At 36.3% G+C, this 16846-nt stretch overlaps 1 protein-coding gene, 1 long non-coding RNA gene, 1 other non-coding gene and 1 pseudogene across 13 annotated transcripts in view; 3 read left to right on the forward strand and 1 right to left on the reverse strand.

Moving 5' to 3' along the window:
• The window catches only part of LOC103350927 (uncharacterized), a 57001-nt gene extending 41125 nt beyond the window's left edge, over nucleotides 1–15876 (forward strand). Inside the window, exon 2 of the long non-coding RNA XR_016219010.1 lies at nucleotides 15632–15876. This is a non-coding gene — a long non-coding RNA (uncharacterized LOC103350927). The remainder of the gene's footprint in view (nucleotides 1–15631) is intronic.
• ARID4B (AT-rich interaction domain 4B) overlaps nucleotides 1–16846 on the reverse strand; it is a 154610-nt gene that overhangs the window by 33419 nt on the left and 104345 nt on the right. For 7 of the 11 annotated variants that reach the window (XM_017347727.4, XM_002717324.6, XM_051820725.3 and 4 more), the window contains 5 exons: nucleotides 14409–14503; nucleotides 12931–13028; nucleotides 10589–10832; nucleotides 10082–10254; nucleotides 5147–5407 (listed from right to left, as the gene is read on the reverse strand). In XM_017347727.4, coding sequence (XP_017203216.2) covers nucleotides 5147–5407; nucleotides 10082–10254; nucleotides 10589–10832; nucleotides 12931–13028; nucleotides 14409–14503 — 871 coding nt within the window. The remainder of the gene's footprint in view (nucleotides 1–5146; nucleotides 5408–10081; nucleotides 10255–10588; nucleotides 10833–12930; nucleotides 13029–14408; nucleotides 14504–16846) is intronic. The other 4 variants (XM_008268244.5, XM_089311603.1, XM_070055537.2 and 1 more) reach the window with 2 other exon arrangements.
• LOC149122602 (large ribosomal subunit protein eL27 pseudogene) lies at nucleotides 13467–14112 on the forward strand (annotated as a pseudogene).
• On the forward strand, nucleotides 13955–14061 carry LOC127483606 (U6 spliceosomal RNA). Its single transcript, XR_007910047.1, has one exon. It is a non-coding gene; the product is annotated as a U6 spliceosomal RNA (small nuclear RNA).

Below are 16846 nucleotides of genomic sequence, written 5' to 3' on the forward strand. Positions count from 1 at the left end.
CTCATTCAGTATCAGTAACATCATAATAAAATCCTGATATATCTTAAATCCCAAGCCAAATGACCTAGATTGTTCACAATACAGTCAGTTATTACTGAACAAGAGTAAATCCATCACACTGATGAGAGTGTATATGAGATTGACTTCAATATGTGACCTTTCTTTCAAAAATCAATCTTATATTTATGCTATGACTTAGAAACTTAACAGTGAAAAGGATCAGCTAGATAACAATACTAAAAACTTATGAAATATTAACATCGCAGAGAGAAGTTAAAGCAAATAGCAGGCAGCCTATGATTAAACATTACTGAAGTATAATTCATGTTTTTAAATGTATATTTTAAAAGACTAAGAGAGAACATACAATATTAATGATTTTATCTTTCTCCTTTGATATATTTTCTCATTTTTCTAAATTGAATGATTTTTAGTAGAGTTAAAAATTATTTATAAAAGCAATGATTTAGAATATCCAAGGGGCTGGCTTTATGGTATAGCAGGTAAAACTGCTGCCTGCTACACCTGCATCCCATATGGGCAGTGATTCACTGCTCCACTTCCAATTCACGTCCCTAATGGCCTGGGAAAAACAGTGGAAGACGACCAAGGACTTGGGCCCCTGCCACCCACATGGAAGATCTAGATGAAGCTCCTGGCTTTTCTCTCTCTCTCTCTAAATCTTTCAAATAAATAAATAAATCTCAAAAAAAAAAAAAAATCCAAGTATTCTAGTGCTTGCTGAATTAGCAAATTCTTCAGTGTTAGAAAATAGTTTATATATATATATATAAACACACACACATACATACATATTTATGCACATATGATAATCAGAATCAGAAAAGCTCTGTAAGAGTATTACATTATTTGTGATTTGGGATAAAGAATCCTGACATTCTCAGTAAATTTGGTGTAAGAATGTAAAATACATCTCTTTTTTTTTTTCTGCATCACAGTAATTAAAAAAAAATTCCAAAAATCAATAATTTTTCAACTGTGAAACAGATATAAATGAAAATTTTATTAAAGATTACATAGCACTTCAGAAAAAAGATAAATGCAAAACTTACTGTGAAAAACAGTACTTTTTAAAAACTAATATATAGTATTTTTCAAGAAAAATGTTTGCTAGAAACATAAATGCGTGTTTTTGTTTCATCTGAAACATTACAAAATTTCCTAAGTTGCTCATCATGAATGACTGCCATTGAAAACTATTTTCATGAACCTTCATGCATAAATCTTTTTCAATTTCACATCTGTTAACTGTAAATTTAGAGATCAGGCAGAAGACTCTCACAACAATAGAAAAGACTTGTAGAAACAATGGGAATTTGTTGCAGTCCTTATTAGCTTCAGACATGAAACAGTGGCAAGAATCCTAATTCTTCTTTATTTACCACTAAGAAAGGTTTTTAGTTACTATTCCAGAAAGAAATACAAATACTGTTATATTAACTATAACAGAATTAATTGCCTTATCTAGTGAATTACAGTCATTTTCCCTATGATGCTGGAGTGTGGAGAGATTCACACAATAGATTTTTATCAATATGGTAAGTTTGCTTTTTCTGAAAGTGTACAGTATACAAACACTTAAGATGTCAGATGGTATCCTTATCAGTAACACAAGCATGTCTTGCTGAACTAGGTCTCACTTGCCTTTCTATATCATTAAAAGCTTGAATGTCTCTTAAAATCTTCCCTTACTTTCTAACTATCGGGAGAGAGGGAGAGAGGGAGAGGGCGATCTTCTATCCACTGGGTTCACTCCCCAGATGGCCGCAACAGCCAGGTTGAAGCCAGGAGCCAGAAGCTTTATCTAGGTCTCCTACATGGGTGGCAGGGATTTTGCTGCTTTCCCAGGCACATCAGAAGAGAGCTGACTGGAAGTAGAACAGCCAGAACGTGAATCAGCGCCCTTATAGGATGCTGGTGTCATAGGCAGTGGCTTTACCTGCTAGGCCACAAAGTCAGCCCCTGAGCAAAATATTCTTACAGCAGTTAACAGCTGTTAACAGCTGATATCTTAAGTATCTTCTTTTGAACAGAACCATTAACAGCCAGTCCATCGGTTAAGGAAAATCACATACCATAAGGCAGTATAAGAATCAACAATTTAAAGGATAAATTATACACAGTGTTAAATTGGTTATACAGAAAACCTTGATTCAGGATGACTATAATATTCAAGCATTGATGACAGGTATTCTTAAAATCCAGACCTTTGTTAATCTTGTTAGTTAGAAATAACAAAGAATGAGTCTCAAACAAAACTCCAGGATGTTCATTTTAGTTAGTTACTGTTTTCTTCCGAGTATCAGAAATGTATCCAAATGGTACTTTTCTTTTTTTTAATTATTTTGTTTTATTTATTTTTTATTTTTTTAAAGATTTATTTATTTGAAAGTCAGAGTTACACAGAGAGAGGAGAGGCAGAGAGAGAGAGAGAGAGAGAGGTAGAGAGAGAGAGAGAGATCTTCCATCCGATGGTTCACTCCCCAGATGGCCGCAATGGCCAGAGCTGAGCTGATCCAAAGCCAGGAGCCAGGAGCTTCTTCCAGGTCTCCCACGTGGGCGTAGGGACCCAAGGACTTGGGCCATCTTCTACTGCTTTCCCAGGCCATAGCAGAGAGCTGGATTGGAAGTGGAGCAGTTGGGTTTTGAACCGGCACCCATATGGGATGCCAGCGCTTCAGGCCAGGGCGTTAACCCACTGCGCCACAGCGCAGGCCCCCCAAATGGTACTTTTCTCCAAATAAAGCAATCACATTAGGCCAGGCTTCTAGGTCTTCCTATGTTGTAACAGGACAAGAGGTGTACTTCCAAAAAACACAGAATCTGAGATGATGTTTTCTTAATAGTTTCTCAAACCAGAGAATACAAATTAAATATAAAGCATGAGAACTGTATTCCTCCTTAAAGATACTACACATATACCAAGTACCACTACTTAAAACTTCTATGGTTAATTTTTCCAGAGCTTTACCATAGACTAGAATTCAAATACAGTATGATACATCCCAAATCAATTAATTTGTTCTTAGGGGCTGGCGTTGTGACATGGCAGGAAAAAGCTGCCACCTGTGATGCTGGTATCCTATACGGGCACTGGTTCGTGTCTTGGCTGCTCCACATTTTTTAGGATTTATTTATTTATCTATTTGAAAGCCAAAGGGACACAGAGAGGAGAAGAGAAAGAGAGAAAGGAGGAGGAGGAGGAGAATCTTTCATCCACTGATTCATTCCCCAAATGGCTGCAATGGCCATGCCAGAGGCAGGAGCCAGGAACTGGTTCATCTAAGTCTCCCAAGTGGGTGCAGGAGCCCAAGCACTTAGACCATCTTCCACTGCTTTCCCAGTCACACTAGCAGAAAGCTGGATCAGAAGTGGAACAGCTGTGACTTGAACCAGCACCCATGAGATGCCGATGCTGCACACATCAGCTTAACCAGCTGCACCACAGCACTGGCCCCTGGCTGTTTCACTTCTGATCCAGCTCCCTACTAATTCTCTGTGAAAAGCAGTAGATAGCCAAAGTGTCTGGGTCCCTGCGACCCACATAGGAGACTGGGTTGAAGCTCCTGGCTCCAGACTGGCCCAGCACTGGCCATTATAGCCATCTATAAACCAGTGGATGGAGCTATTTTCTTTCTCCCCAGTCCTAGTCTCTGTAACTCTGACCTTGAAAATAAATAAATAAATAAATAAGATGACTAAGTGATCAGATCTCAAGAGTGACTTGCTGGGGAGGGTGATGTGACCACAGGATAAGAGTCCTGCTCCCCTTTCTGATCAGCTGCCTGCTAATGGACATCCTGGGAGGCAGATGATTGGCTCAATGAAGTGAGTCCCTGCCACCCACTTAGGAGACCCAGATGGAGTTCTTGGACCCTGTCTGTGGCCTGGACCAGTTCTTGTTCTCATGGGTATTTGGGGAATGAATGGAAGAGGATGGAAGACAATTCTCTCTCTGCGTTTCATTACATAAAAACAAATAAATAAATTAAAAAACTGACTTGCCAATTTTGGATAAAATTAAAGTCCAAAAATTTTTTTGACAAACCAAAGAAAACACTTAAGAAAAAAGTTTAGGCCGGCGCCGCGGCTCAATAGGCTAATCTTCCGCCTGCGGTGCCAGCACTCCGGGTTCTAGTCCCGGTCGGGGCGCCGGATTCTGTCCCGGTTGCCCCTCTTCCAGGCCAGCTCTCTGCTATGGCCCGGGAGTGCAGTGGAGGATGGCCCAAGTGCTTGGGCCCTGCACCCCATGGGAGACCAGGAGAAGCACCTGGCTCCCGGCTTCAGATCAGCGCGATGTGCCGGCCACAGCGCGCCTGCCGCGGCGGCCATTGGAGGATGAACCAACAGCAAAGGAAGACCTTTCTCTCTGTCTCTGTCTCTCTCTCTCTCACTGTCCACTCTGTTAAAAAAAAAAGAAAAAAGAAAAAAGAAAAAAAGAAAAAAGTTTAAGTAATTTACCGTAGCCTAAAAACTAAATCTCAATCTTGCCTCAGATCCCTAGGTCAACAGCAGTCACAAAGCATGTTCCATTTTGGACAGGCAAATTTGCTTACATTTTCAACATTGTTTAGAAAACACAAATTTCTAAGAGCTCTGAACAAGACTGTAAAATACAGTAGCTGTTAATGAAAAGATAACACCTTCTCCAAGTAGTAGAAGTTTCTTAAGAAATCCCAACTTTTAAATCCTCACCTACATTGTATAAAAGAAATGATGACTTAAGAATACAAAGAGGTTACTGTGGCAATGCAGTTTAAACTAGGAGAGGGGCCAGCTGATAACTGGTTATATATGTCAAGAAGCTCAAATTTTATTTACCTTTTTAAATGATTTTGCTATCATTTCATCAATTCTGTTTTTCTATGAATCTACATATATTACATAAAAATAAACTATGTAGACTTCAGTTTTCCAGACACTAAGTATATCTTCTAAGTATTGAAAATATTAAGTAGAAGTCACTAAGTGAGGTATTTACATGCTAAAAGCTACATATTTTTATATGGCACTATGATCTCAATGAGAATATTAACAAATCCATAATCTGTTATGTAAATTTTAAAATAGAAAAGTATTTTAGAAGTGTTTTTAGGTAATAATCACTAGCTAAAACTCAAGTTACCTCACATTCCATCCGCAGTAATGCACCAAGTAAAGGACCTCTCCACCTTCGACATCAGAATCTTTAATACTAGCTTCATACATTTTTTGATTTTTCCCTCGTCCATACCGCACTTGGACTTTCATGCCTGGTGGATAGCATTCGAATTCCTCTTCCTCATTGTTGACATCATCATCTTCATCCTCTTCTTCCTCCTCCTCCTCCTCCTCCTCCTCTTCTACTTCTTCATCATCTTCATCTTCCTCTTTGTTCGTTTCATCTCTTGAAAGGTTTAAAAAATTGCAGAGTTAATAAAAAACACTTCATAAGTTTTTCAGTTCCAAACCACATATACTGATAAAAATGGTGGCTGTGATTGTTCCGGGAACAGCAGATTCCATGTGTAAGAAATTCTCTGAGTTTCAATTTAATACGAAAAACTAAAACTGTGAGATGATGAGGGTTATAGAAAGATACATTTAGAGAAAATGAAGATTAGAAATACATGCATTAAAAGAAAATTTCCAATAGTCAGAAGAATCGATGTTGTGTTGAATAGGAAGAAACTAGTATGGTAGACTGTAACAATTTTCTTTTTTATTTTTAAAAGTGTTTTACATCTCTGTTGACAAAAAATTCATTATACTTCATTACACTTTCTAACTAAAATTATTTTTCTTTCAAATAATTCTAGCTGCGTTGCTATTGTGGGGTGGTGGGTAAAACCGCAACCACTATGCTGGCATCCCATAAAGGCACCGGTTCATGTCCCAGCTGCTCCACTTCCAATCCAGCTCCCTAATAATGTGCCTGAAAAAGCAGCAGTAGAGGGCCAGAGTACTTGGGGCACTGCACCCATGTGGGAGACCTAGAGAAAGCTCCTGGCACTTGTCTGGCCTCGGTTATTGCAACCATTTGGGTAGTAAACCAGTGGATAGAATCTCCACCCACTCCTTCCCCCTCTCTAAAACTCTTTAAAATAAATAAAAAATCTTTAAAAAGTAAAACAAAATAAATAATAATTTTGGCTTCAGGATATTTGAAATAAACATTTTTACTAACAGATGTCTACTCTTAATAGCTCTAAAACATACTCCAAATAAATTTTCAAATGTTACATTAACTAAAATATTGTTTTAATTTGCAAAAGAATATTCTGTTAATGGTACATAAATAGCGCATCAAGTTTGTTTTTCCTATCCTTCTAAACTTCACCACAATTTCTGTTTCTTTACTGCATGTTTTTTCTCAAAAACCCCAAACCTTAATGTACCAAATGGGTATATGAGACGCCAACTGCAAATATATGAAATTGAAAAGCCAAAGTATCCTAGAAGGAGCATTTTAATTATTTTGATCTTCTCAACATCATGTGTTTTCTAATATTGAACATCTGTATTACTTTTATACTAGGTACAAATCTATATTAAACAAGTTGGAGAAAATCTTCTATTATAAATCTTTCTAATCACTTGATTTATAAAAAATCTGTAAATCCCAATATGGAATCCAAGACCACACAGTCAGTTTTCCTTTGCTCTACAGTAGGTCTGTATTTATTGTAACAGTTTTCTCTCAAAAAGAACCTATCATGTTACAGGTGACAAGTGAATAAACAACATAAAACAGAACCACAAACTAATTAATAAGTTATAAAATTAATGGATATACTATTTCTATAAAAAGCCTTCCTCCACTGATAATCTATTTTATACTCCTACATGCAATCTGTTGTAGTGATAACATACTTTAGCATTCCTAATACAGGCAACAAAAATAGTGATATAAGAAGCACTATAACACTTTTAATTCTTTTGTCCCAAGACCTAGTCATAGTCAAATGAAAAGGTATTTAAACCTGGGGCAAATGTTTGCCTTAGGAGTTAAGTCATTGGTTAGAACACCCTTATCAGAGTGCCTACATTCAAGTCCCAGTTCCATTCCTGATGTGCAATGCAGGAGGCAGCAGGTGATCGCTCAAGTGGTTGGGGGACCTGGATAGAGTTCCCAGCCTCTGACTGCGGCCTGATCCAGCCGCACCACTGGGGGCTTTTGGAAAGTGAAACAGTATATGGAGGCATGCTTTCTCTTCCTACATCCCAAATCCCCACTATCAGGCTTCCCAAATAATTCTTAAAAACACCTAAATTAAATCAGCTATAATGTGAGACAATATCATAAGAAATTACTAGAAATGCACGAATAATCTTAAATAGATATTAAAGAAAAACTTTTAACAAATACTACTTTTTTAAGTCTTAAGATTACATTATAGTACACAGAATATATCTGCTACATGGCAATAAAACAAGTGAAATCATGATTTCATACTTTATGAAATCATACTTTAAAAGCCAACAAATTTCCATTCAATCTAGAATAAAAACCTAATACTTTGTGTTTATAAAACAAAGCAATCAAAAATAAAAAATTTTGTATGTATTGTCAATCTCAGACACAAACCAAATTAAATTCACTTAAATAATACACTGAAGTATAAAGAAAAAAAATAATTACCAGCAATAAGCCAAGGAAAACTACCCTATATTTCTCCTCTTCCTAAAAAGTCAACAGTAATAGGTAATATGCTAAAAGAGATGGAACATAGAATGCCAAGAAAGATATCCTCTGAAAGAATAAAATGCAACCAACATACAGATTAAAAACTAAATTGATACATATATTTCATACCTGCACGTATATACATACATAAACACATATATGTATTTAAGTTAGTTGTCTTTTAGAGAATATTTTGGGAAACCAAATATATCAGGAAAGGATTTTTTATCTGAATTTACAAAGAAATACCAAATCTTCCCAGTTTGATGTTACAGTCCTTACAATGAAACAAAAATTTTAAAACACGTACAGTTTACTAAGAACCCATTATGGGTCCAACACTGAATCAGGCATTTTATGTATTAACTTCTTTTAATTTCCCATACCTGAACTATGGAGAAAGCACAATGAAAATTCTTAGTAGCAGACAATTACTTAGAGAAAGTTTATATACTAGAAAAAACCTACATATTAATTCTTCGTAATTCTAAAATTCCTTATTACATTTACAAGTCAATTACAGTGCTACCTTTTTATGTGCAGTTTTGTTTCCTTCAATTCTAATTTCCCACAGTCAATGGTGGTCCACAAATATTAAGTGGTAAATTCCAGAAATAAACAATTCACAAGTTTTAATTTGTGAACCATTCTGAGAACTTGATGAAATCTCTTGCTATTCCACTCCAACCCACCCTGGATGTGAATCATCTCTTTGTCCAGCGTACCCAAGCTGTATATACTACTGGCCCATTAGTCAATTGGTAGGAAGCCCTCTTGGTTATCAGATTAGCAACAACATGGTCATCTTAGTTTGTGTAAGGACATTCTATGATGTTTACAAATAATGAAATAGCCTAATAGCACATTTCTCAGAAAAGATCCTATTGTTATACGACTCATCAGCATATATATGGAGATTGTTAGTAGTTTTAGGAATCTAACAGTGTTTTCAACATATAATGCTGTTCAAGAATATCTACAAATCAGGGAATTTACCTTGCTTAATAATGGAGATATATTCTTAGAAATGTGTTATTTGGCAATTTTGTTGTTTTATGAACATGACAGAATGCTCTTATGCAAATCTAGATGGTCATATGTAGTCCATCCCTAATCAAAACATTGCTATGCGATGTATGACTGTATTTACAAATATCTACAATACATAAAAAGTTATGTATGTGAAGTTAAAGGATCCATAAAAACCTAAAAGTATAATTTAATGTATAATATAAGCCAAAGTTCCAACCTGAACAATTATGGCAATTATTAATAACAAAATATATAGAGTCACCACAGTGCCCTGCAAAGAGCAGATACTTGAGAAACATCAGCAGATCTAAGTATCAGATTTTTAGGCAAAAAGCTGAACCCTTACTAACTTCATTACCAGTTGAAATAGTTTCCAGTAAGAGGAAGGAATACTGCAAATACATACTTACACACACATAAATACAACAAAGTATAATAAATACTTTTACTATATTCATCTAAGCCCAGTAGCTTTTTCTTCCATATTTTTCTGGATGCTGCCAATAAAATTTCAAAAGAACTCACAACCATCAAGGGATTTTAGGAAAAAATTGAATCTTCACATAGTTTCCTAATTGTTGAGATAGTCTCCAATAGTAGGCCAAGTGTACTTTAAATATATATATTTATACACAAAAAGATGTAATAAAATATAATAACAAGTTATTATTTTCATCTAAGCCCACATTCTTTTATCTTCCCTGTTTGCATGTTATGGCCAAATTTCAGAAAACTACTAAAATGATCAAAAAAATTGGTCATTCTTATTTAAATGAGCATTTAACAAGAGATTTTTATGTTTTTTAAACCTCAGAAATAAGATTAAACTCCAAACGTTACCTATGAAGTCCAAGGGTCCACTGGAAATGTATCAATTACATTATTAAATCATTCATCATTCCAAAGTGACCAAAACAAATAATGTTACTATCACATAAAACGCAAATAAGCAATCTTGGCATTTAAGAAACTAATTAGTATTTTTCCATATTACTTTTTGCTTAATAAATAAACACAACTCTTAGAATGTATAACCAACATACCATCTACAAAACTTTAGAAAAGGACATCTTTCTAAATCCATATTATCTGGTCACTGAGCAAAACTTAATTCAATAAAAAGTACTTTTACTGAGCTAAAAATTGTATGAATTTCAATGATGAGAGCAAGAATGGATCAAAAACATGATCTTTCTCTAAAAATCTATATCGGTAGGGTCTCTGAAGGAGGCATTTATTTAAAAATGCACAGCACTACGTATTTTGTCATCAGATTTAGATTCATACATACATACATATCAAGAACAAGATATAAAAAATCAGCTAATCAAAATGCAATGTAACCAAAAACAAATTTCTTACCCAGATTTTGCTTTTTCTTCTTCAGCTTCTACCTTTATGCTGAGGGATTCAGCTACCCTAGTTGTATCATCATTATCTTCCAAATTTTCATTTTCTTCTGATTTTTTTATGTTAACTTCTTTTTCCTGATCAGACTGTGTAGGTACAGATTCTAATAAATTCTTTTTACTTCCCTAGAAAAAGATCAAAGGAGCTAAAGCAACCAAAGTAAAAATGTATAACCTAAATCCATGATCTTGATTGTTTAACAAGAGGAGGTATCGACAAATACTAATATTGAATTATTACTTTTAAGAAACTTCTGCCATTCATAAAACATACGACAAAAATATCTAACAGCCATTTTAAGAGGCTACTATAATCAAAATTATACAAATGTAGCCCTTAATGAAGAAAATATACAAATAAAAACTGTAAATTTATACAATGAATTAAATTGAGGAAATTTATAGAGGATGCAGCAGATATATTAAAGAAGGCAAAGGACAAGTAACAATACTGATTTACCAGAGAGGGTTTAATATTTTCCTTTCTTTCAATTTCCTCCTCATTTGGCTTTTCTTCTTTTGGTATTATATTCCTCTCCTCTTCAACCTTTATTTCTTTGACCTCAGTTTCATTTTCTTCCTTAATTTTTATTTCTTTTACATTTTCACACTCCTTACATGGCTTGTTCATAACTTTCTCTGGCAATGCCATCTGAAATTCAATATTTGCTGATCTACAATACTCCTCAAAACCATATAAGTATCTGGAAACATAAAGAAAAATATTTGGTGGAAATAGTTCAATTTAAAAGGTATATTCATTTGTTTTAAGATTTCAGATAGCTAGTCATATTAGCATTCTATTACAAATAGAAAATTTTGGCCAACGCCATGGCTCACTTGCCTAATCCTCCACCTGCGGCGCCGGCACCCCAACTTCTAGTCCCAGTTGCCCCTCTTCCAGTCCAGCCCTCTGCAATGGCCTGGGAAGGCAGTGGATCCAGGATGGCCCAAGTGCTTGGGCCCTGCACCCGCATGGGAGACCAGGCAGAAGCATCTGGCTCCTGGCTTTGGATCGGCGCAGCGCCGGCTGTAGCGGCCATTTGGGGGGTGAACCAACGGAAGGAAGGAAGACCTTTCTCTCTGTCTCTCTCTCTCTCACTGTCTAACTCTGCCTGTCAAAAAATTAATTAATTAATTAATTAATTTTAAAAAATAGAAAAATTTTTCCAAAAACTTCATTAAAAGAATTTGTACAGAGTGAAGATAGCAATAATATTAAATATAAAAACAGTAACAATAGCAGCTATTCAAAGTATTAGTAATACATGTAGGGTCTATTTGTTTTCTTTTTCTTTTTTATATAGAATCTATTTGTCGGGCTGGTGCCGTGGCTCACTTGGCTAAACCTCCGCCTGCGGCGCCAGTAGTCCAGGTTCTAGTCCCAGTTGCTCCTCTTCCAGTCCAGCTCTCTGCTGTGGCCCGGGCAGGCAGTGGAGGATGGCCCAAGTGCTTGGGCCCTGCACCTGCATGGGAGACCAGGAGGAAGCACCTGGCTCCTGGCTTCGGATCGGTGCAGCGCGCCGGCCGTAGTGGCCATTTGAGAGGTAAACCAATGGAAGGAAGACCTTTCTCTCTGTCTCTCTCTCTCTCACTTCTAACTCTGTCTGTCAAAAAAAATAAAAAATCTATTTGTCAAGGATTTTTTATGTGTGAGGCATTGGGTCCTTTAGCACATCTCCTTTAATCATTAGAATAATCCCATAAGTCAAGTAGCATTATCCAATTTTACCAATGAGGAAAATGGGGCTTAGGAGAACAAATAAGTGATCCAAGGGAATAAATAGCTAAGAATCGGCAGAATCAGATTCATACCCAGATTTCGTTGAATCTGGAACATCAGCTCTTTTTTTCAAATTTTATTTGTTACACAAGTTTCATATATACAGATTTAGAAACATAGCGATGGTTCCCACCCTACCTTCCCTCCCACCCATGCTCCAAACCTTCTTCTTCCTCGCACTCCCATTTCTACTCTAATATTTACAAAGATCTATTTTCAGTTTACTTAATGATGGTAAGGTTAACCCTACACTAAGTGAAAGAGTTCAACAAATAGTGTGAAGAAAAACAACACTGCTCCTCAAAGGAAGAGACAAGGGCTGTAAACAATCATCGAATCTTACAATGTCTGTTACACTCCAATACATTACATTTTAGGTACCCAATTAGTTCCTTAGATCAGAGAAAAACATATGGTATCTGTCTTTTTTGGGACTGGCTTATTTCACTAAGTATAATGGTTTCCAGTTGTATTGGAACATCAGTTTTTGAAAAAATTAATTAATGAATTAGAAAGATCTTCATCACTGTTTCATATCCCAAATGCCTACAACAGCCACAATCCATGAGCCTGGAACTCAATCTGGGTCTCCCACATGGTGGCAGGAACCCACTTATTTGTTCTCCAAGTACTTGAGCTATCACCTGCTACCTTAAAGGGCAAATCAGCAGGAAGCTAAAATTAGAAGCAAGAGACTGTACTTTTCAAACCTAGGTACTCCAATATGTGAAGCATGTGTCCCAAATGGTGTCAACTGCTACACCACATGCTCACCCCAAATATATCCACTTTTAAACCTCTATTAAGTATTTTATAAATGGAGTTGGCCAAAAATCCTTTCTACTTTGAAATTCCCATATATTTTAATATTCATAGCATACTGTCCAGAAAATGCTATCAAAAAGTGTTAGTAGAGTTTTCTGAATTTTTTCAAAGAAATAATCAGCCTCAATTATATGGTAAGTTCTATTCTATTTTCTTGATAAAATACTGTTAATAGCCATATCAAGTACACTTACTTTTTATAAGCACATTTAACATTGTATCCTGCAGCTGAATTTAAGACAGGGATCCCAAGATCTTGATAGACTTGTTTCCAAACAGCTCCACTTTCAATCTAATGGACAAAATGAAATGAAACTTCCCAAATTAAAAAGTGGATCACTTCTCAGCCTTTAAGTTAAGCTCAAGTGCAAAAAAATGAAAAAGTAATAAGATTTTGATAGATAATACATTTATATAAGTGTGTGTGTGTCTGTGTGTGTGTGTGTGTATATATATATATATATATTGGTTCAAGTCTCAAAGAAAATACCAAATTTGATACATTCAGAATTTGGTTTATACCAAAAATTTTTACTATTCTGACCTCAGAAATAACAAATGTTGAAATATTAGGACATCTGACTTTTAAATAAACTCAATTATAGTAAGTATGAAACCACCCAGGTTCCTAAACCAAAATTTCTAAGAGACGAAAGTTTTTTAATGATGTATTATTTCCTATAAATGCTTATAAATCAAAGTAGCTCCATTGAAAATAGTAAAGCAGTATGCATACACATCACAGCAACCTTAAATTAATTTTCTGTCAGGCATTGTGAAGAGGATTAAGAAAATAAACATAAGAACATAAACACAGAGTCTAGTAAAAAAGAGACACAGGCTATAGGCCTCAGTGGTAGCTGTCGAAATGGACAAGTTCATGAAACTGGGAAAAGTGGTGCTGGTCCTGGCCAGACCTTTTGGGATGCAAAGTAGTCATCATAAACACTGATGATGGCATCTCAGATTGTCCCTATAGCCATACTCTGGTGGCTGGGATTTACTACTAACCCTGTAAAGTGACAGTTGCCATGGGCAAGAAGAAAATTGCCAAGAGGTCAAAGATCAAGTTTTCTGTGAAGGTTTATAACTACAATCACCTCAGGCCCACATGGATATTCTCTTGGTCAAAACTGAGGTCAACAAGGATGTCTTCAGAGATCCTACTCTTAAACCTAAGACGCAACAGGAGGCAGTCAATGTCAAGTTCAAAGAGAGGTGCTTGCTTCTGCAGCACATATACTAAAATTGGAATGATACAGAGAAGGTTAGCACAGCCCCTGCACAAGGATGACACACAAATTCGTGAAGCCTTCCATATTAAAAAAAAAAAAAAGTTCAAAGAGAGGTACAAAACCAAGAAGATATTTTTTTGTTTTTCATTATAAATTTTAAAAAACGAAAAAAATTCCCACCAGTATTGTAATGCTGTGATTCAGATATACATAGTTTTATATGCCCAACACATTGAACAGTTAGTAAGAAAGCTTTTTTTTAAAAAAATAATTAAAAAATTTGAATGTTATCCATGGAGACTAGTGCTACATTTCTAAAATCTGTTTTATTTTCCTTATCTTGTTACATTCTTATTAATAGACAATAATTTAGAGATGGTAGATGCTTGAGAAAACATACCTAATAAAAAAGATGTTTCACTTATGACCATACTTACATTGTCAAATCCTCCAAGTTTGTGTACAAGTCTGAATAATTTAAAGAGATTCAAATTTCGATATCCAAGTACAGGTCGTTTATTAATAGGTGTACCTGTTAGAGGAAAAACAAAAACTTTTTTAGAGGATTGAAATAATATTAGTGAATACAAATCATGCAATATCTAAGAGAAAAAAAATCTCCTAAGCCCATGTCATGTTTTTAAATTTCCTACATATCCTACCTTATATGATCTAATCCCACCTCAATTCTCTGATGAAAAAGATAACAAATACTAAATTAAGAAGTTTAAACAAAAAGTATTTTTTTGTTTTTTTGTTTTTTTTGTTTTTTTTTTTTACAGGCAGTTAGACAGTGAGAGTGAGAGAGAGAGAGAGAGAAAGATATTCCTTCTGTTGGTTCACACCCCAAATGGCTGCTACGGCAGGTGCTTCTTCCTGGTCTTCCATGCGGGTGAAGGGCCAAAGCACTTGGGCCATCCTCCACTGCCTTCCCGGGCCACAGCAGAAAGCTGTTCTAGAAGAGGAGCAACCGGGACAGAATCAGGCACCCCAACAGGGACTAGAACCCGGGGTGCCAGCGCCGCTGGCGGAGGATTAGCCTAGTGAGCTGCAGCACTGGCCAAAACAAAAAGTTTTTAATATGAGAATTTATATTTGGGAGTCCAATTACTGAGATGCCTTTTAGGAATATATTCCTCTATAAAGGATAGAATATCTAGACTTACCTCGTTTTCAGCAGCTCAGTATTAAATAATTATTTGGTAAAATTATTTGGTTTGATAAAAATGCAGAAACTAGCTGGCGCCACGGCTCAATAGGCTAATCCTCCGCCTTGCGGCGCTGGCACATCGGGTTCTAGTCCCGGTTGGGGCGCCGGATTCTGTCCTGGTTGCCCCTCTTCCAGGCCAGCTCTCTGCTGTGGCCAGGGAGTGCAGTGGAGGATGGACCAAGTGCTTGGGCCCTGCACCCGCATGGGAGACCAGGATGAGCACCTGGCTCCTGCCTTCGGATTGGCGCAGTGCGCCGGCCATGGCAGCCATTGGAGGGTGAACCAACGGCAAAAAAGACCTTTCTCTCTGTCTCTCTCTCTCACTGTCCACTCTGCCTGTCAAAAAAAAAAAAAAAATTGCAGAAACTGTTGAGATAATTAATGAGCAACTGTTTCCAAATGGAACTTAGTTTTATGATATTTTCTTTGTATTTCATTATTCTGATCCAGTTCTCTGCTGTGGCCTGGGAAAGCAGATGGCCAAAGTCCAGCACCCTCGTGGGAGTCCCAGAAGAAGCTCTTGGCTCCTGGCTTTGGATCATCACAGCTCCAGCCGTTATAGCCAGTTGGGGAGTGAGCCAGCGGGTGGAAGATCTCTCTCTCTCTGCCTCTCCTTCTCTCTCTGTGTAACACTGACTTTCAAATAAATAAATAAATCTTAAAAAAAAAAAAAAAGAAAGAAAGAAAGAAAGAAACTAGTAGAGAAGATAACAGATGCAATCTATGATGGCCCTTTCCAAAAAAAATTTGCTTGGCTTAATCATATTTCATCCCTCTTCTCTAATATTAGATCTATTAATCACTTTCATTTCTTTAATTTTTCATTTATCTTATACAAAAGCCTAAGAAACAGCATGCTTCGTAGGCCAAGCTTCCATTTATAAACAAAATGGTACAGGAGTCAAAGACATTTTACATCAAAGAATGAAAAGATATTGTGGTGTCAATGATGAAAACAAGAGAACTAACAGGGCCAGCTTCTACATACCAAAATTACAAATAGGGATTTGGAAGACACTAATTCCTAGAGTGTTGTGGCACTTCCAAATACTAATCATTTTGTCTTTCCTTTCCCACTACAAAATTTTCTGCCTTTCCCCACTCCTTTTCAAATATCTTCCCAGGAAACAAGAAAGTAGACTCCGACCAAGAAGATAAGCAACACAGTAACAGGATCACAGTTATTGAAGGTCTAAGTCATCACTATAAATTAAAAAGGTTAGCACCAATTCTTTTTTCCTCAATCTCTAGTAACATTAGGTAGATAAACTGACCGAGAGATTACCTAGAAACTTGTCACATTTCTTTCTCTATTTCTGGCTCTCTAAACATGGTAAAGCTTAGGCCCATCTTAAATCTTAAGAGTAGTGCCACCCTTCCAGACCCTACTACCCTCTCATGTACAACGTACATTATCACTTTCTCATACACACAGAACTATGTATATCAAACTAAGATTCTGGAGAGAAATTTTTGCACTAAAAGCCTTTGTGTAGGTTCTAATAAAATGGCCCTATGATTTCTACTCTGCTATCGGTTAGCTAATATAATAGCACTTTGGGATTCCCATGGAAGGGTAGGGGAAGTGGCTAGATGGGCATGTATATTTCCATGGCTATAATATCTATTAAAATACTGTCAAATTTCTCAACTAGCAGTCTAACA

The sequence above is a fragment of the Oryctolagus cuniculus genome, chromosome 13 (genome assembly GCF_051225735.1).
Source record: "Oryctolagus cuniculus isolate XC-2025 breed Fujian yellow rabbit chromosome 13, ASM5122573v1, whole genome shotgun sequence".
In the NCBI taxonomy this organism is placed as follows: domain Eukaryota; kingdom Metazoa; phylum Chordata; class Mammalia; order Lagomorpha; family Leporidae; genus Oryctolagus; species Oryctolagus cuniculus.